The sequence below is a fragment of the Pogonomyrmex barbatus genome, unplaced genomic scaffold (genome assembly GCF_055798465.1).
Source record: "Pogonomyrmex barbatus isolate J1 unplaced genomic scaffold, ASM5579846v1 scaffold8, whole genome shotgun sequence".
Lineage (NCBI taxonomy): Eukaryota > Metazoa > Arthropoda > Insecta > Hymenoptera > Formicidae > Pogonomyrmex > Pogonomyrmex barbatus.
Genome location: NW_028297182.1, coordinates 4474679 through 4494881, shown reverse-complemented (window position 1 = coordinate 4494881; position 20203 = coordinate 4474679). Strand labels below are relative to the sequence as shown.

General features: G+C 37.5%; 3 protein-coding genes across 4 annotated transcripts; all 3 read right to left on the bottom strand.

The window, feature by feature from the left end:
* Positions 1 to 6: 6 nt before the first annotated feature.
* Positions 7 to 1990, bottom strand: Psf2 (DNA replication complex GINS protein PSF2-like protein). Its single transcript, XM_089084232.1, has 4 exons — positions 1143 to 1990; positions 882 to 990; positions 632 to 793; positions 7 to 342 (listed from the first exon to the last, which is right to left on the bottom strand). Exons 1-4 carry the CDS (start codon positions 1385 to 1387, stop codon positions 274 to 276), a joined length of 585 nt encoding a protein of 194 aa, XP_088940358.1. The 5' UTR covers positions 1388 to 1990; the 3' UTR covers positions 7 to 273.
* A 139-nt stretch (positions 1991 to 2129) lies between these two features.
* Positions 2130 to 10349, bottom strand: LOC105427765 (adenosine receptor A2b). 2 transcript variants are annotated; one of them, XM_089084229.1, is made up of 5 exons: positions 8542 to 10349; positions 7273 to 7917; positions 5157 to 5368; positions 4148 to 4669; positions 2130 to 3846 (listed from the first exon to the last, which is right to left on the bottom strand). In XM_089084229.1, the coding sequence occupies exons 2-5, from the start codon at positions 7724 to 7726 to the stop codon at positions 3442 to 3444; spliced, it is 1593 nt and encodes a 530-aa protein (XP_088940355.1). In that variant the 5' UTR covers positions 7727 to 7917; positions 8542 to 10349; the 3' UTR covers positions 2130 to 3441. The 2 variants fall into 2 exon arrangements, with proteins under 2 accessions (XP_088940355.1, XP_011637967.2); XM_011639665.2 differs by having other exon boundaries at positions 4148 to 4675; positions 8542 to 10348.
* A 5462-nt stretch (positions 10350 to 15811) lies between these two features.
* Positions 15812 to 19850, bottom strand: LOC105427767 (sphingomyelin phosphodiesterase 4). Its single transcript, XM_011639667.3, has 14 exons — positions 19644 to 19850; positions 19076 to 19375; positions 18870 to 18972; positions 18541 to 18772; positions 18225 to 18447; positions 18005 to 18117; positions 17756 to 17914; positions 17513 to 17684; positions 17239 to 17424; positions 16954 to 17172; positions 16789 to 16881; positions 16535 to 16711; positions 16246 to 16475; positions 15812 to 16168 (listed from the first exon to the last, which is right to left on the bottom strand). Exons 1-14 carry the CDS (start codon positions 19668 to 19670, stop codon positions 16024 to 16026), a joined length of 2379 nt encoding a protein of 792 aa, XP_011637969.2. The 5' UTR covers positions 19671 to 19850; the 3' UTR covers positions 15812 to 16023.
* Positions 19851 to 20203: the final 353 nt, after the last annotated feature.

Below are 20203 nucleotides of genomic sequence, written 5' to 3'. Positions count from 1 at the left end.
TATATCTTGTTTTAAATACTTCTTTATTTCCTATATCTGTACTATGTGATCCAATACATTTGAATATTCAAATACTAAAGTACATATTAAGATTTATATATATTATAACATACATATAGAAAATAAAGTATTAAATGTGATTTCTTGATTGAAACACTTAAATTGTATAAAAATTATAAAAATAATCATCTCTCTATTGATAATATCACAATAGCATTAATATAAATAACTAGATATTACATACTATTTATACACACACTATTACCATTACTATTAATAGGTACTACTACTACTTGCACTATTACTTCCACTTTGCTGAGAATTTGTTTCTCCTATATTCGCCTGCAAAAATAATATGAAGACAAGATTATTTGTAAAATAATTTTTGTAATCATGGCTGTTGAAAACAGGTCTATTCTTCCCAAAATTTTAGTATATCTTATATACTGTGACTAAAAAATTATTTGTCTGCGACGAATTATTATATCTAATATACATACAAATTAAATCATCTGATATCAAAAAAATAAGATATATAATAAAAACTTCATTTAGGCGCTTTTGAATGTGTACATACATAAAAAAGCAGAATAAAGAAATAAATTAAAAAACTTTTTAATTCTATACTTACAGCCTGTATCCGTAACATTTGATCTAACGCATGTGGCAATAGTGGACGTATACCATTGATCTCCATAGCAGTAAGATGATCCAATCTCGCATGCACTCCTTCACTCTTTACAAAAGCATCAACGGATGTGCGCAATTTAGACATTCTTATATCCCATATGTCCTACAATAGAACAATTTCTATATATAATTTTCAATCCTCCATATAAATGTACTTCTCATACTAGATCCAATTAAACTTACCTACTTACCTTCACAGCGATTCTGATTCCATCTGCGTCAGGAATATCATCGTTTGCCACATTTAGCAAGATTTGACTTTCATCCATATAATGACAACTTGGCATCTCTGTGAACAACCTGGCACATCAAATTTTTCATGAATAAAATGAAAATGTGGAATTTATCTTACTACTAATCGGACATGATGTACTGAAATACTCAGACGAGAAATCAGCAGATAAATGCAACTTTGCATTACATGATGACAATGAATTTTTGAAAAGACATACTTGGACATCTTCTCCATCTCCTTTCGCTCGTTCAGGTCCTCGATGTCCATCCATTCTTGACTAACGATACGACACTTCTGCTTCTGTTTCAGACACACAGCGAGCCAGATCGGCACCTTGACGGGTAGACCAGCGCGAAACGGTCCCACCGAACCCGAGATCAGGTAGATCACGTCGGAGTTGAAGTTCGGAACTATGCTAACCAATTGTTTCTCACCGAGGAATTCGACCTCGCTCGGATCCATACTTCGTTCTAAATCTTAAATCGGACGTTCCTTGATTCCTCGCGCACTTAGAATTTAATATCTCACTAGTTTCTTAACGCATTCCGGACGATTTTGATTCGACACATTGACACACCGACTTCAACGTATTCATCTATGATCTACAACACGATAAATCGAAAAAGGCGGGAAAGCACGGAACAGAGCGTCACTGTAGCCGCCGCCATATTTTCTCGCTACTTGTTGCATTTTGAGCGCCACAGCTTTTCGCACTTTTATTTTCGCCTAAAAAATTTATTATATAATGACAGTAAGATAATAATTTGTTCCTTGTAATCGCGTTAATTAAACTTTTTGCCTCTAAAATAAGGTAATAATATAATAATTTGTATTATTATATCATTTATATTATTACCTTATTTTTATTTTTTTTCAGTAATAATTAAAAAGGCGAGAGTGGGAGAAAAATAAAAGAGATAAAAGGGACAATTTAGCTACAAAATGTTAAGTTTGTTTTTATAGTTAAATTTTTTTATAAGCCTCACATTTTTTCCTTTTATTTTAGATGTAAAATTATAGCACAATTTTTCTTTTCTTGATTAGAACTTCGAACTTATTCATATCGATCGGACATAACAGAATTTTTCAGAAAGAAAACAATAATAAGATATCACACATTGAGCTGATTGGAAAGTTCGAAAGAATCTAAATTAGAATATAAAATAACTTATAAAATTGGATGGTAAATAAAGCATCAAATGTATATGTTACACGCGCAAAATTTTAATGACATCAGTTCATTCATTCACAATATCATGATAGAGGATGCTTAGAGTACAGAAATTCTCACACATTATTACACATTTATTCGTTCATATTCAAACGATTTATTTTCTTACAAAATCGTTACGATGAGACGTTTCTAGATTTAGAGAAATATATCAAATAATGTCTTAAAAAATCATATAAATGCTCCTCTAACATTTAATATAATAAAATAATATATATTAAAATAAATAAATACCAAAAACAAAAAAAAAATGGATGAAAGGAAAACGTGATTATTAAAAGAACCCACCTTTCAAATGTCCACGCGCGTTATACATACTGATTAATTTAACAAGATTTTTATCAATAATAAATTTGCACTGTTTGTTTTTCAGAAACAAGAAAATATGCATTTAGAAACCTATTTGAGGATAAGGAACAAGATAATATCTTGTTGGAAACTTTTTGTCTCTTCAAAATTAAATTAAATATTTTATTTCCTTTTTTGATCAAGTCGCAGGTCAATATTTGATTAAAACAAAATTAGACTAAAATTATTATATATAATGAGAGTCATCTCCAAAAAATAATTTGTCGAATTTTTAATAATGGGCCCATAGCTGATAATTATTTATATCGCGAAGTTATATTGATAACTTTTAGAAAATTATTAATATTGACGCATGCCCCTAGTGAGTGTATCATTTAATAAATATTATATACAAAGATTATAAGAGGAAACACGATTATAGGAGGAATGGCACGACAATCGTCTAGTTACGTTAATAACATGATATGCTGAGTATTTCATAAACATCGTGCAAATGTTCTACGAAACACGTAGACACGCGTAATCACAATGTGCACTGTTCTATTGTACAATATTAAATATATTGTCTCTTCGGTATTTTTATCACTCGACAATTCCGCATACAATAAATCCCACGTACAACACAACACATCATCCTCGTTGAACAATCGAAAATAAATTTTTTTGTTCTCGAGTTTAATATTTGTCTTCATGATTCTTTTTTATAAAACAGAAAAAGACTTTCTCACTTCGTTCGTGTCCTTTTTTCGCTCGAAGCTTTAGACGAATATCACCGTTGTTTCTCAATCTAACTCATTTCGCTTAAACTTACGCTAAAAAAACACACACGCTATATGGCAGGCTCGGTGAATAAAATAATTTAACAAACTGAGAAATTTTTATGACAAAACAATTAAAAAAATATATAAAGTTTCGTTTTTGTCTGTGCCTTGTTAAAAAATGTTCCAATTGTCTTTTTTTTTTCGTAGTTACCGCGTTAGCCGCCCGCCACGTCGACTCTATCTCGAGATTCGTCCAGAACCAGGAGATGATCGGGAGAGGCGTGATTCACCACGTCAGCCTCGATCACGAAGATCGATGCGGGCGGCGTTTCTTCGACGCGGTCCTCCTCCGCGGGTAGAAGCGGCACCAAAGACTTGTACGTCTGCAATTCCAGCGAGGAAGAAATTCCGCGATCGGTCGCGTCGTCGTTGCGGTCGACGATATCGCCGTCGTCGGCTAGTTCCTTCTCGTTCATCCGTTCGTTCACCGGAGCGGAGTTGTTGATTAGAACCGCACTTCCGACCGCACTGTCGGCGTTCGTCTGCCGCGTCTCTTTCTCCCTTATTGACGAGACACGCCTTTCGGTATACACGCCGTCTACCCTTTTCCCATCTATCACCTATGTGAGTAGCCAATAGGAACGAAAATAGATCGCGAATTAGGCGGAAATATAAATTGGACAAAATAAACATTCGTTACAACGAATATAGAATTACGTCGCTTAATTTTCTAATGAAAACTAACTTCTAGCTGTTGTTCATTTAAATTAATTATTTTTAGAAACAGAAAAATTAAATATTTCCCGCTTAAAAATAAGACACGTTAAAAAAAGGATATGTGATTCACATCTGATCCACATTTTTTGTCAGATTTCGCCGAATTTTCAGGGTAAGTTAAGCATAAATTAAGCGTCAACACACCTGACGTAGCAGGCTCGACCTTTGACTTCTCGGCTGATCGAAGCCGCTGAACCGCCTCTGGAGTTGCCTCTGCGAACCGATGAGGGAACCCCGATCGTGGATCACGCTGATCACGCTGGACTTGACGTCGCTGTGCGGGAAGAGCAGCCGCCAGACGAAGTTCTTGAGGGCGATGCGAAAGTCTTTGAGGTGGTAGGCGTAGAGGAGCGGATTGCCGACCGAGTTGATGTGCGAGAGGATGATGCAGAACTTCATGAGGAAGTCGTCGACCTCGCACCCCGGGCAGAAGGCCATCACGCAGTTTATCGTGTACAGCGGGAACCAGCAGACGATGAAGAAGAGGACGATGCGCGAGAGATTCTGTGTGGCCTTGACCTCCCGTTTGCGCGCCGCGCCGAGCACCCGCAGCATCGTCCCCCCGTGATGATTACCGCCCCCGCGACCGCCGAGACGGAGAACGCCGAGACGGCGAACGGTACCACCACCGCCATCCCCGTCGCTGGGATCCATCGTGACGATTTGCTGTAGCTATAATCGTCGTACCCGTTACACTCTTTGATTATTCCCGGTGATTATTTTATTTGATTATTTTTTTTCGTGTCGCGTCGCGCCACGCTCACACACACACAAAAAAAAAATTAATCTTAAATCAGGACCATATATTCTCATATAGCGAGAATATTATAATTTTTTTATTATTAGAAAAATTTTAGCCTTCATTTGATTGAATCTGTATTGCAGGAATATTATAATCTTCATACATGTAAAAGTGCCTCTAAAAGTGATTCGTAGCCAAGTCAGAAGTTGGCTTACAAGCCACTCTTAGAAACACTGTTATCGATAAAAGAGAATTCCAAATATGAGCCAAATTCAATCAGATAAAGATTAAAATGTCTAAGAAGATTATATATATTCTTGCTCATATACATGAATATTTGTCTCGATTTACGACTAGTTTTTTTTTCCGTGCGTCATCGGACCCTCGGAATCCCTTTTTCATACGGCTGACCTGTTTTACGATCACCCGGTATATATGGGCGTAGAAAGCCGCGATCAGCAGGGCGGGAAAGATGATCGTAGCGAAGTATAGGAACACAAGATAATTGTAGTCCATGACGTTCGTGAAGATACACCTGTGGTCGTTTATCTGGCCGGTGTTCCATCCGAAGAGCGGCAGGAAGCCCACCAGGATGCCCGCTATCCAGCATACGCATATTATACCTGGAAACCGATCGTTCTTCCCCATTACCGTCGTCCTCCTCGATTTCTTCGATCGTCGGTCGATTCGCCGTCGATGGACCGACGCGACATGACGCGCCGCGACGTCGTCGTCCCGTCGTCGCGACGACTACGCGCGGCCGACTCGGATAATAACTCGCTCTCGCGCGCGCCCAGCTCGTTCCGTATCGGTCATTCATCGCGATTAACACTCTCGTTGGCTTCTCCGGCAATTTATATATATATATATATATATATATATATATATATATATATATATATATACCCAGATATGGACGGATGACGCGAGGTTTCTTATCGATTCACCCTGTCCTTCGTGAAGAGCGGGACTCCGCTGGGAAATACGCGTTATCGAATGTAATACGTAAAAACTGACGTTTCGGAATGCTTCAATGATATTACGTAGTCTTACGAGTACTTCGTATTTATTGCTTGTCTTGGCAACGGAAATATATCCGGGTGACATGACGCGCAGACGAACTTTTTAGATTTGACTTCGTGAACAAAAATATCTAAATACGTTCGTTCTTAATTTCTTGAAATATTCTTCTAGGCAATTCGCCTTGGAAAATTTTATAATATTTTTGGAATCAACTGAATTTCTATAGAAATTTTTATAGAAATTTATTATTTTGACTTTTGCATATTCAGTAGATTTAAAATTAATTAAAAATAAATGAAAAACACATTAAAAATACTTAAAGGTGAATTGTTTTCTCCAAGATTATTTACTTTATGAAATTATTCTTATTTATATCAAATAAATATCGACAAATAATAAAAAGTTAAAGATGTATTTTTTCCGGAAAAATATTATTTGATATTTATTATCATTTTCTGTCATTATTTATAAAACAGTCATGTCAAGATATATCGAGATATCTCTTTTGATTTGAGATCAGGAACTACAAGGATTTAAAATTATCCAGCGAAGAATTCCTCGTTTTCATATTAAGAAGTATATCTTCTCTCAAACTCGTTCGGTTATTTCCGTCGCTAGATTTTCGCTTCAGATCAGATTATCGATTAGGAACGAAGAAAAAAAAAACCCATGAGAATTATTTTGAGAAGCACGTAATGCAATATTAACGGCTCTTTTGCATGTTCGAATTAATTAGCGTCTGTGCTTAACAAATGCGACTTAGGACGCGAACATGTCGTGTAATTAGTGTCTCGATGTATCTTCATCTTCACGCACTCGCACATGGAAATTAGGACTAGATCGCGCATAAGCACCGAATCCTTATCCTCTTCGTTAGCATCGTCAACGTTAATAACGTCGAAGTTAATAAACTAAAGACCTCCGAGCTTTCTTTATGACCGGCCCTTGACTAAACAAGTCTGCAATTGAGTGGCTAAGTGCCACGTACGTGTCTAACTCGTAATTTCTATTACTTGAATGGTCCCGAGAGTCGTACTTGTCAAGTACACGCTTTCATTGCATCAACGAAGTACTGGAAATTATATCCAAGTTACCTATATGGCATCTGTGATGATTGATTGCGTCTCGCTTAGAACCGTAATCTCAATTAAATAAATTTTTCCTCTTCGTACGAGCATACCAAAGACGAATACCATATCCTATACAGATACTAAATTGCTACGATTTACTAAATTCGAACTGCTGGCAATCTCGAGCATGGGAACGGACAGCAAGAAAAAAAAATTGTCAGAGATCGATTCGCGTAACCGTATGCGTAATCGTTACACCAACGTCGAGTTTCCGTTGTTTTCCCGCAGGACCGGTGATCTCGGATCAATTTTTGAGTCCCAGTGTTCCCTCGGCTGTTATTAATCTCGCGACGTCCGATATCGGGAATCGAGTTAACGACAACGACGACGATGACGACGATTGGTGCGAAGGACGCGATGGTGTGACGCCTCACCTATGGCAGTTTTGGTGCGCACGGTGCGCGAGTATCCCATGGGATACAGTATCGCCCAGTAACGATCGACGGATACCGCCACCAGGCAGAAGATGCTGATGGTGCAGAGGACCACGAGGACCGACACGGTAAACAGGCAGGCGTAGAGATTCGTCGGCAGGCCGATGCTCGCGAGGATCGCGAACGGGATCGCGAACAGTCCCACCAGCAGGTCGGCCGTCGCCAGGGAGACGATGTAGTAGTTGGTGCGTCTGCGTAGCTTCCGCTCCTTGCTGAAGACGATGATCACCAGGCCGTTGCCGAAGACGGCGCAGATCGCGACCAGGATCTCGCACACGGTGTACGGCAGGTTCAGTTCCGCGCCCACGGACGACGCGTTCGTCGGCCCGGTGTGGTCCAGGTAGTCGGTCGGCGGCTCGGTCACGTTCGACGGAAATCCCATCGCGGCGACCATCTCTTATCGTCGCCGTCGGGGATGCAGGACGATCGTCATCACACGGCAGGCGATCCTCGTCGTCGCCTCTCGATCTCGAAGCATGGCGCTGCACCGCGGTGCAGGATCGAGCGGAGGAATCGCGACGTCCCGATATTTTCCGGCGACGCGAGCGTCAGTCATCGCTTTTTCAAGGATGTCTGGATGTATCTCTTAAATATTTAACGATTATTAATATCTCGCCAATGTTCGACGCGCGTCGAACCAAATGACCGGGCGAGCGCGTTTGGCGCACCACGTGCGCTCGTCGAACATCGGTGCCGAAAGAGAAATGGCTGTGAAAGATTCCCTTAGATAAATTTCTACATTTCTATTTTTACATTTTAGATTTCGCACGTTCTATTCTCGCGGCGCCGGCAAGAAAATTAGTTCACCGCGCGGTGATCTCGCTGGCAAGTCGCGCGATATTATAAACGAAGATCAACACACTCGCCTGCTCGAATTATTCTTCAGCGATAATAAGTTTTATCCGTCGAGGAATATCTCAATCTTCGGGTCTTTATAGACAAATGCCAAAGTTTCTTTCTCCCCAAGGGAATCGAAATGCTTTGTTATCAATTTGCGTAGAGAAATTTATAAATTTTCTCCTTTTTTTGAATAATTAGTTCTCACTTACAAGATAGAAACGAAGAAAACTTGCCGAGTGAATTATTTTTCTTAGTCTCAAGCGATAATAATCGCATCTTTATAGACAAACGCCAACATTTTTTTTTATTCTATACCTAAAGGAATCAAAATATTTGATTATCAATTTTGTGCATGATAATGAAACTTACATAAACATCTCAGTCCCTCAACATTCGATGTGAGCCTCGTCTTTTCTTCTTTTCCGAACGACCACTCGATATTTCGCGGCTTTTCAATTTTGTTCGCCTGACGGCTATTCTCGAACCGATTTCTTCGATTTTGCACTCACAAGATTCCACTTCTGTTCGTCCGAAAGACGATGGACGGATGGACGAACGATCGATCGTTCGTCGCGTGATACGTTAACGGCCGTCGCGTTTCTCGTCCATTACTCATCGAAGAAGCGAGTCCGAATTACGCGAGCGCGTAAGATGATTTCCGCGCGGAAATCATCTAATAGAGCCTGCGTGTCACGCGATTTCGCGTCGCCACGAAACGTAACGGGAAGGGACAACTTTGTCGTCCGGCGCTTGGCGTTCGTGCTTCGTATCACATTCGCGTTTTATCTTTTCCGATATTAATCAATCCATCATTCCCAGATATTCCCGATATCCGCGGGCGGAACGAAAGATCGTTCGACTTGATGGATCGCCGGACAATCACCGGACGCGAAAAAACCGAAGAGGATCCGCCGCATTCGGAAAATCGCTCACGTACCGCGATCAGTGTGCGGCGTCAATATCGTTAATTAATAAATCGCTGGTTCCGCGTCTCGTTACACGCGTCGTTCTCGCGTCATCCGCGGTGCGTGCGTCATCGAAAGGGCGGGAAAAATCGCGTGGAGAGAGTCGGAGCCGGCTTGGCTGAAAGAGCGATCGATGGTAGATCGATTGACGACGGCCACGATGGCAAATATTTATTTTTTTGATTAATTAATTCGCGGGCGGGGAACGGAGATTCCTTCCTTCCTTCCTTCCTTCCTCCTTCCACGGCGCGACGCACGTCGAGCGCCGAAGCCGGAGCATGAAACGAACGCGTCCACCTTCGCAACCCCGTGGCGTGTAACTGAGATGCTCCTCGTGACAGTAAAGAACGCGACGGAGGTGGAGGTGGAATCTCCGGCCGGTCCCGCGCTTCGCGCTCTTGCTTCCTTCTGCCTCCGTTGTCAAAACGCGAGGCCGAAAGGGCTCGATACTCGCGCGCGTTCCACGCTCGATTCAACCACGCGTTATTCGACCGGCGCGGCGCGGCGCGGCGCGGCGGACTGCGACGAAGATGCCTGACAATTTGCGCGCGTCCACGAGCGCGTTTTGCCTCTGTGTTCCTTCCTCTCGCCTCCGTCGTCAAAACGCTCGGCCGGAAGAGCTCGGTATCCGGCGCAGGTTCCACGCGCGGTCCAATCGCGCGTTATTCGACCACGGCGCGGCCCGGCGTGGCACGGCGACGGATGCGCCTCGCAATCCGCGCGCGTCCGCGTAAACTACGGGCGCGATGGCATTTACACGGCTGCACAGACGCGCTTCACGTGTCGCCTGACCTCGGATCTGCTTCGCGAGCGACCATCAATATCGCCGAGCTTATCGTCACCGGCGACAGGCGTGTATTCGTGTCACGCACACCTTCTCACTCTTCCGCGCGCACACTTTGCTCTTCCTTCACCTTCCCGTAAAAGCTCGCGTAATTGTTCCTCCTGTTGTGAATGCAACCGAGCGTAAAACGAGCCACGTGACGGAGCCACTCGCGATCCAAATCGGCTTCTCCAGGCGGCTCGAAGTCACCATTCGTATGCGATGGCGCACTCGCGATCCTGCGACCGTCACCGCACACCGCGCGGCGCACAATTGCGCGATCTTAATCTCGCGGTCTTGTCGCTTCCAATACCGCCGGCTGGCGTTTGGCATCACAAAATAATACGAAATTCAGACAGGCCACATCCGGCGCTGAACGTACAGCGGCAACACGGTGGCGAAGAGTGGGGCACAATCAGACATCCGTTCATTTGCATAGTTATATCTTCACTTGTGCATAGCGAGAAAAACGCGAGCCACTGCACCGATAATGGCCCCCTAATAGGATACAATCAGCACAATGTAGCTTGTGAAATATTCTATAATCTAACGTAGGCTATTATTCTCGCGTACAAACGTGCATTGGTGGTGGTATACGCAGAAGCGCGGGCAATAGATAATGATAAGGAAAATTAATAGAGAAATAAAAAAAAAAAAAAATCGGATACTTTTGTCCGATTTTGCGCGCCGATCTTCCTTGGCAAATAACATCTCAAGATGTTAGGCTTGTAGCTGAGTGCAATCTTCGATACATCGTGTATTAAAAAAAGTTAAAAATAAGACGCCAATGGCAGAAGATATATAAATAATAGTATTAATAAATAAATTAATAAATATGTAATTTATTGTTCCCGAAATGGGGGGTTAATAATCGACTTCCGCTTTAAACATATGCATCTTTTTCGCATTAAACGCTTTCTCGCTTCTTTTACAATACAATCATATAACGCTTTACACGATTAAAAAATTATCTTCTGTAGTATCTAACAACTCATTCCTTTTTTTCATAATTCAACCATCCTATTTAATCTACTTAGTTACACTCTCACTCTCTCGCTGCCTAATCTTATCGTTAGTATCTTATGCGCATGACTTGCCGAAAACATACAAAATTGCATTACAATTCACTTCTGCGAATATCGTAAACAATTTCCGATCGATGTAGATAGGATATCGTACATGAGAATTTCCATTATCACGGAAATTATCGTCGATTTGAGTAAAATCCTAATGCCCGATTCCACCAACGTAGATTTACTTTAATCCCGGTTTAACTTGCTCTTCCATCTTTTTCTAATTCTTAGAACTAGAAAAAGATGAAGAATAAGTTGAATCGAGATTACAATTAATCTATGTTGGTGGAATCGGGCATAAATCGTATTAAGAATATTTCCGTAAAAAATAAACATTATATATGGATGATATGAAATGACAAATCATCGTAATTAATAGATAATATAATATAAGTGTATAATAGGTTCTTTATTCTGTCTTCCGTCTTCTAATAGTCAGATGATCACAATTACAGTTGTAACCTTCAGATTAGTGTTTTGCTGAAGGTCAGTTCTGAGGTAAAAAGAGGAAATATTGTTCACTTCATTGACACGTTTAAAAAAATAATATTAAAATAATATTAATATTAAATAATATTATGATAAATATATATATAATAATATATATATATAATAATATTTAAATTTATATTTTAACGGAATATATTAAATACATTAATATATTTCGTCACAAAAATAAAATCTATTGCCGAAAATTTCTTCTCCAAATCGAAAAAAATGTTAAAATAGCCTGTCTACCATATTTTTCCGTTTTAAAGAAATGTCATTAAGATTCGGAATAATTAGCTGAAAATTATTTCTGTCTACCGGGGATTTATTATATTGTCCGATGTAATTGAATATCAAGATAGGGATAGAATTACTATACAGGTTACAACAAAATAAATAAACTCATACATTTTTTATGTATTTTTTCTTTGTCTTTCCCCCACTGTCGTGGATGCTGGGTTGGTATATGCGCGCGTACAGTACACGTGGCATCTGAATATATATCTGAAATATAATATCGCGTCCATCATCGTTGTAAAGAACGCTATTCTGCGTAACCAGCGAATATCAGCATGAATATTCCGCAAACTCTCGTTTCGTCATATCTTTCAACGAGTCTTTTACCAAATTGCCAAAACAATAGCGTGCTGCAAACTTTCTTTGTTCTTTTATTTCGTCCTTTTAATCTTTATCATAACATCATTTAATCCATACTGTGTAACATGAATTCCAAGAATAAAGAATACAAAAAAAAAAATTAAAGAAAGAAAGAATCTTAATAGTAATAAATTGAGCATTCGTATCTGTTACATATCTGAAATAAAAAATTTAATTATTAGCGGAATGAGAATTTTTTCGACCCCGTCGTAAGACACGAAAGTTTAAAATGAAAATCTACATTCCCTTCTGTAAAATCGCGTCCGTGTGAGAGTGGTACGGTCGTTCGCCGAGAACAAGGATTAATCATCGATAATTAATCTCGTACGAAAGAAGCATGGTGGAGAGAAACAACGCCGGCGTTCAAGGAGGCAGCGGACGGAATCGCGAGCATCCGGCATCGGCCGGCTTTAACGAACGTTGAACGAGACCATTCGTGGTAATTCGTACGTACTCATTGTCCATAACTGGCGCATAACGGAGCGCTTGACACTGCATAAAGGATCTCTAATTGCGCCGCAGAGCTAAATGACTTCTTTCTCGCGCGCGCGCGCGAGCGTAGGCGAGCAACCTCTCGATGAACGCGCCGGCGATCTCGATCTAAATCGAAAATGGGTCGTGTTCGTGTTACACAGACCATGTAAACACACCCTGGAACATACCGCTGGGTATCTAATGGTTTAATACGACTAATGCGTCGCCGGAAGGTGGACTTAAATCCAGTGCCGTGCCTCCGATTGTCGAATCCATCAGCAAGCGCCGGTATTGTGGAAAAAGTTAGACAAACGTAAAGGTACACTCGACAAGAAAATAAAATAATCAGTTTCTATTTAAATTAAAAAAAAAAAAAAAAAAACTTACCGACGCGTCTTCCTTTTTCATTGATTTTTTTTTATAAACGCTTTTGTGCAGCAGTTCAGATTTATTTTGACAGCTTATTACGTTATTTAAGAATTAATAGAAACAAGGAAATTATTTGTGTTGGTGACAATTATTATGTATTTATTTAAAGAATATTAAATTATGTTTCTCTTATCTTATTTCAAGAATCTTAAAAAAATATACGCATAAATTTGATTGATTAAGATTTTCTTGATATTTTTTAAATATCTTTTGATATTTAATATTTTGAATACTTTTTTAAGTATTTTTAAGTTTTTTTTAGTGCTTTTTGTAATTAATTAAGAAAATAATTTTCTATTGTATTAATTTTTAAATCACAATTACACAGGGAATATCACTTCTACGCAAAGGAGGAAAGAAAGAAGGAATGGCCGAAATGCCATTTCTGAGAATGTCCCGGCTATTATTTGTCACAATGTCGACCTTGACCTTTCAGGATAATGTATGTTTCGGGCGTTCTACGATTATATACCATTTTTCTTAATATCTTTATGACCCAGCATTAACACGCGCACGAGTACAATCGCGCGCGAGCACAATCGCGCGCGATTTCCAACACGGATGACTGGCGTTCAGATTAATACGTCCGATATCGCTTTCGCATCGATTCGGAATCGAGGATATATGGGATATATGGGACGAAGCATATGATTTAAACAATCACGTAAGAGGTAAGGATGTATGTACACCGGATTTATCGTGCAGTTCGTAAAAATGCCGGTGGCTTAACGAAGCGAGGACAAAAGACGTAAGTAAAGCGTAACGCGAGCTTTACTTATCGCGGAAGTAATAAAGACCGGCCGTTTTTCCTCATCTCGGTAACAACCTCCGGTAGGACGCGAAGATGCGAAGACACGAAGAGGTCGCAAAGACGCACGGGAAGAGCGATATTTAAAAGGATCCAATTAAAAGCTCGTCCCCATCGTCCCGCGACGTGCACGCGACGTCCGCGCGGTGTCGTGCGGTCGACTCCGCCGGTGTGCTTTACTTTTATTACAAGCCGCGCGTGACGCGAAAGTTTATAAATTAACGCGCAACATGCCACTTTCTTCCCTCCTCTTTTCTCCGCTAAAGTAATAGTTACGCTTCTCCCGCGCGCCGCCCGCGTGGGCGGGACACAAATATTTACAAACGGAAATAATCACGATCTCATTTGGCGTCATTACACGCGAAGAAGACTAATCAAGGGAATGGGACCGGTAGATATTCATTTAATAGAAAATTAAGCTTCCAGTCTCTCTGTTTCTCTCTCTCTCTCTCTCTTCCTGCTTTAAAGATAGAGATTGACTTTTATTTTTATTTTTAAGCAAAAACGGAATTGAAACTTTCGTTTTTATAATGTAAACTTTCTTGTAATCTTATTATAAAATGCTTAAACAAATACGTATTCTTTTAATTCTCTTATAATGTAATGTAGAATATATAATTGAAAAAATATAATTAAAGTTCACACACACACACACACACACACACACACACACACACACACACACACACACACACACACACACACACACACACACACACACACACACACACCGCACGCACGCACGCACGCACGCACGCACGCACGCACGCACGCACGCACGCACGCACACACGTAAAATGACTTCCAAATAAAAAACTCAAAAAGGATGATTTAAAAATTGAAATGACAATTAATAAATCATCTAAAAGCATTTTTATAATAGCAAAAAAAAAATAATATAAAATCAAAATATTTAATATTTTTAATATTTGTTGTACTATATTTGTTTATAATTCATTTCTTATGTAATTTTTTTAATAAAAATATTTAATAAAAATATTTTAATAAAAATATTTTTTTAATAAAATATTTATTCTGATTATAAAATAAGCGCGTGTTTTATGTATACGTGTTTAAAATTTTTATATATTTATAGAGATTATAAATTTAAATTTTATTCTAAATATGTTAATTCATGTAAAATTCTCAAAAATGAATGTCTGATGTGACAATCTTTTGTTGAAAACTAAAGAAAATTTTAATTTTTTAGCTAATGGATATCCGGTATTGACATAAGGGTGGTCAATTCTCTTTACGGTCGATGCCGTATATTGATCGACGATTCGCGTCAGTTTCCGAATTCAATTTGTCTAATGAATGCACGAGCTCATTTTTCCGTTGTGCACATCACGTTGATTAAGCTGGCGCTTCGCGCTAGCGAAAAGTGGATCGCGATGGGTCGATCGTTCTCATGCTTCTACTAGTCCCGATATATACGGAGCGAAATTGTGTGCAATTAAATTAAATCAATTAATAAATCAATAATTGTTAATGTTATTATATGTGTACTAAAGTATCACAGTGATCATAGACAGTATCTCCACGAATATCGCCTATCACACCGTTTATCGCGAATTGCGTGATATATATAAGTAATTGAGCTCAATTTACATTATAATTAGACTTTTCATGAGAGAAAGAGAAAAGGAAATCCAATTAATGTCAATTATATTACCAGTAATGATTGTCGTATGTAATCAATAATATAAATGAAAAATATTTTTTTTATTTTAGAAATAATTTCAAATATTTCCAGTAAAATGTAAAAACAAATAATATTTAGGTTTTAATAAAATTACAAAAATTAGATATCTATATTTTTTTAGATAAATAATTAAAAAAAAAATAGTTCAACAAATTGACATTTTTAAACGCAAAGGTCTCATCAGCTGCATGTTATAAATAATTGCAAATACAAATGTAAATACAACTACAATATAATTACTTAGTAGATAGTAATTATTTAGCAATGATATAAACATTATTGTTATTGACAATATATTTTATACAGTTTAACACACACTTTGCAAATATATATTCAAAATCGTTATTTGCAAATATATTTAAAAGTTCCTAAATATGTAATTTCAAAAGTGCTTATGGGAAAATATTACCTTAAAAAAATCGAAAGTATCATCGGTTAATGGAAGACGACGCACTTGTGTTTGATCTGAAAATATTTGTGCTAGACGATAAATAGTGCTGCAATGTTGCACATATAACTATATACAAAATCCATATCAAAAATAGAAATCCCAGGAACGTAAAAGGACCATAGCTGTAAAAAAAATACTTTAAGTGCATACAAGATATTTTAAATAATGTGTTTTACATAGAACACAAAGCATTACATACTTAATAAGCCAAGAAACCAATAGACCAAATGATATACTCATGAGAAAGGTATAATTGGCTAAGGGTCGTAAACTTAATCGAGGTGGTAATCGTTCCTCGGAGCCACTGGTAAACCCATTCGGCGTTCGTTTGGGTAACTTTACGATCGTCGTAGGTGGAGTGATCAATTGCCGACAAATGCTACCAAAGAAGCTCCGTCTATTGTACAATGCGATTATCTCGTGTCGATACTGCAAATAAATCGCAAATTGTTGAATCAAAGAATAACAATATAATGATGTATAAATACCTTAAGATTAATATAACAGCATAGTTTATGAAGGTTTCTAACAAGAAGAGCGCATTCGTTCGTTCGCACTGGCTGCAATTCTGGATCTCCCATGTATTCGACATATCGGCATGTCTGTCTACCTTCTTGCAATGGTACAAAAGTACCTGGTCTGCTCGAATCAAAGCTCGACTCCATCTACAAATCACGAATTTTAATTGATAATTTTAATTGATTGATGAATTTTAACGGAAATTTATTTCAATAATTTGCACCTGCGATTGATGGCAGAAAGAAGTCGATAAAATACTGTCGTGATATTCTTGATCTGCCACTATGGCAACTTGCGGAATGTCCTCGAGTTTTATCTGCAATACATTTGTGAGCATGTGTATCATTTAAAATAATTAGATACACAATGTAAAAGAAATCCTAGTCACCTGAAATATATCTATCAATTGTTGTTGAGCGGTGGCTAAAAGCACGGGTACCCGTCGACGCTCTTCTATGCTGATATCGTCAGAGGAATATTCCTCGCAACTAAAGAATTCCCATAGGGAAAGCAAAAATCGTTTTCCTCTTCTTCTGTCTTCCAAAGCTTCGACTAGGCTAGTTGCCGTTAAGTGTGCTTGTTTAATATTACTCAAAAACCATACAACCTGATGAAATAAATCTTTAAACTAGGAATTAACAAACATTTAAAAATCTGTAGAATAAAAAAATACCTGTAAGTTGATGGCTGTCGAAAACATAGGGATGTATTGATACGTCGGTCCTTCCAGTTCGAGAATCTGTTGTCTAACAATTGATGTCCATTGGTTGGTAGTTATTCGGCCTTTACTTAAGCCTACGTCATCTACACAACTCTCTACTTCACATATCAGTTTTGCTAAATATGGTTGCGAAAATACCTATATATAGATATAAATAAAAAATATATCTTCGAATGTAAAATAACATTCAATTAATAATATATTACAAAAAAGTATATGTACTTACTTTTGTAACTCTAAATAACATTAATGCATTCTTAGGCGCTACAAGATCAGTTCTCATAAATCGCGGAAGCAATTGCTGAAACACAACTGTATATGCTAACAGATTATTAGCAACGAAAGAAAGCCATCTACCAGGATCATGAATCTTGCCTCTTTCTTCCTCCTCTGCTTTACTGAAAATGTTGAAATAGAAACATTAGTAATTGACAATGAGATTGATTATTGATGATAGGATCAAACATACCCTTCTTTAGAATATATTATTCCCGGTACATATCTCCATGGTTGAATAAAGCTTAGCCAAGCTTCCAATATTAATCTAAATGAGCTATCTAGAGGCCAATGATATATTGCTTTTCGCAAAAACGTATATATTTTTCCTTGAACGGAAGGAAGAATTATCCTAACAAATGCAAATAAAACAAAAGATAAACAATATTAAAAGAGCAATTATAACAAAGAGTTGCGAAATTTGTAAATATTATTTCAGTACCTCTTTAGCTCATCCATTGCGCTCTTATCGCCTGTTGCGCTATTTGTAAACTCGTGCAGTGTCTTTATAAATGCTCTCACAAGACGTATGTGTTCTCCGGAATGTATACTTTGCTAAAATTGGAAATTACAATTATACGTTTGAAACGGTAAAAATTATTTAGTAAAATTGTATTCCATATATCTTACATTATTTATTTCACTGCATACGGAAAACTTACTCGTCGCGGTAGCGAAGATAAATAAGATGTAGTTAATTGAGAAGTCAATTGTGTATCCTCCGTATATTCCAACCAAAAATCAAGAAAAACCTGTACTACAGTTTCGCTTCTCCAAACTTGCGGTAAGCATTGCTGTTGCGGCACGCTTGATCCAGGACTCACCGATCCCGATGATAATATCGATGTTCTAAGAAGTCTCAAAGTTTGTAATTTCTGACAATCTCTGAAATTTAAAAAATATAAATATAAATAAATATAAATAGAATATATTTATCACTTGAATATATCTCGCTCTAAGTGTTAAATGTTTTCACACCTCCGGAATTCTGGTGACTGAGTTAATTTTCTTGGTGGAGTTTTTTTTACATATGGTCCAATCACTGGTAAAACTGCAGAATTATCTCTTGGAAGAAAATGATATAAATAACAATGTGCTAATTGAACATAAACCGTTTCCCAATTCATCCATACGTTTTCTTGCTGTTGAAGTTGCAACCATGGGTTGGTCAAATGATACGCAAAATGAAAGATATAGTACTCAAAAGGATATGTATTTGCATTAAGAAAAATGTAATGTTAATAAATCATATGCAGCACTAATTATATGAGAATCATAAGAATAATTATACTTTTAATAAAGGATACTCATAGATAAAGCTGAAGGAACACGAGTTCCCGGATCATCTCTAATTTTATCAAGATAAAATGGTGATATTATGGCTTCCTCCAACATAGAACGTATTTTTGACTGAAACATAAAATATTACAATACTTGAATTCATAATAAATGTAAAACAATATGCATTGTACAATATATATTGTAGTAACATAAATTTATTTTTTAAATATACCGGAAGATATGACACTGGAAAGTTATATTTGAGATAACAGTCTGGAAGTAATTTGTAACACAAAGAGAACATTGGTCCCTGTGGGTTAAGAAAATGGCACAGTGCATCATATTCATGTGGATTCTTCTTGAGTGTAATATTATGCAAACCCCATCCAATATTATCCACTATTCCAAATAAGGAGTCTATCAAAAATGGAAACACAAGTTGTAATTCGGTGGTGCTAGACTCTTCTATCAATATAGACAGATTTCTGCATCGGTCTACTAGTGGCTCATTTAGATATCTTTGTGCTCTGATCTAAAAATTAATAATAATACAATAAAAATATAATCCTCCTTCTATCAAAAAGATAAAAGTAATCCGTTACATTTTTTTCAACATAAACTGTGTTTCTATAATATATTAAATTTTAACAAGCACACATGTACTAAACATATTTCTTTAACTTTAATATAAATAATATTTATTATTAATAATATTTAAATTTCAATATTATTCTACATTGTTTATATTGTTATGCGGTTTACCCCAAAATATTTGTATTTTATAAATCAATGGAACATACCGTAGCAACGTCAGTAGATGAAGCCATTGTTTCCAATTCTCAAGCTTTTATAAATTATAAAATATAATAAGTAAAAAATAACAAGTACTTGTACACAAATATTCTTGTTCACTTTTGCTAGATCTTATATATTTATGCCAGTTAATCACTCTAACCTATCTACTCATGCTTTCTAAACTTTACGCGCTCATAAATTTGTCTATATAAGTGTACGCTAGCGCTATTGAAATCTTCGAGAACTAACTTGAAAGAATTGTGCATGATCGGTAAATAGTAAAAACTTTGTATTTGTGCAGCAAGATTAGTATTTTTTAGTAAACTTTTTTAGTAACATTTTTACCTTTGTGATATTTTCTCTTTTTCTCACTAATACTTAATATTAAATTCTTTATCTTTATTTTAAGTGCAAAATAAAAAAACAGTACAGCTCTGTAATCCGTAATCTCTCAGTTTACATGCTGTTAACATTACATGCTGTTGTAATCATTCCAGTGATACAAAAAAGGCATGTAATATCGACATGTAATTCATATAAATAGTAATAAAGATTATTATAGCAA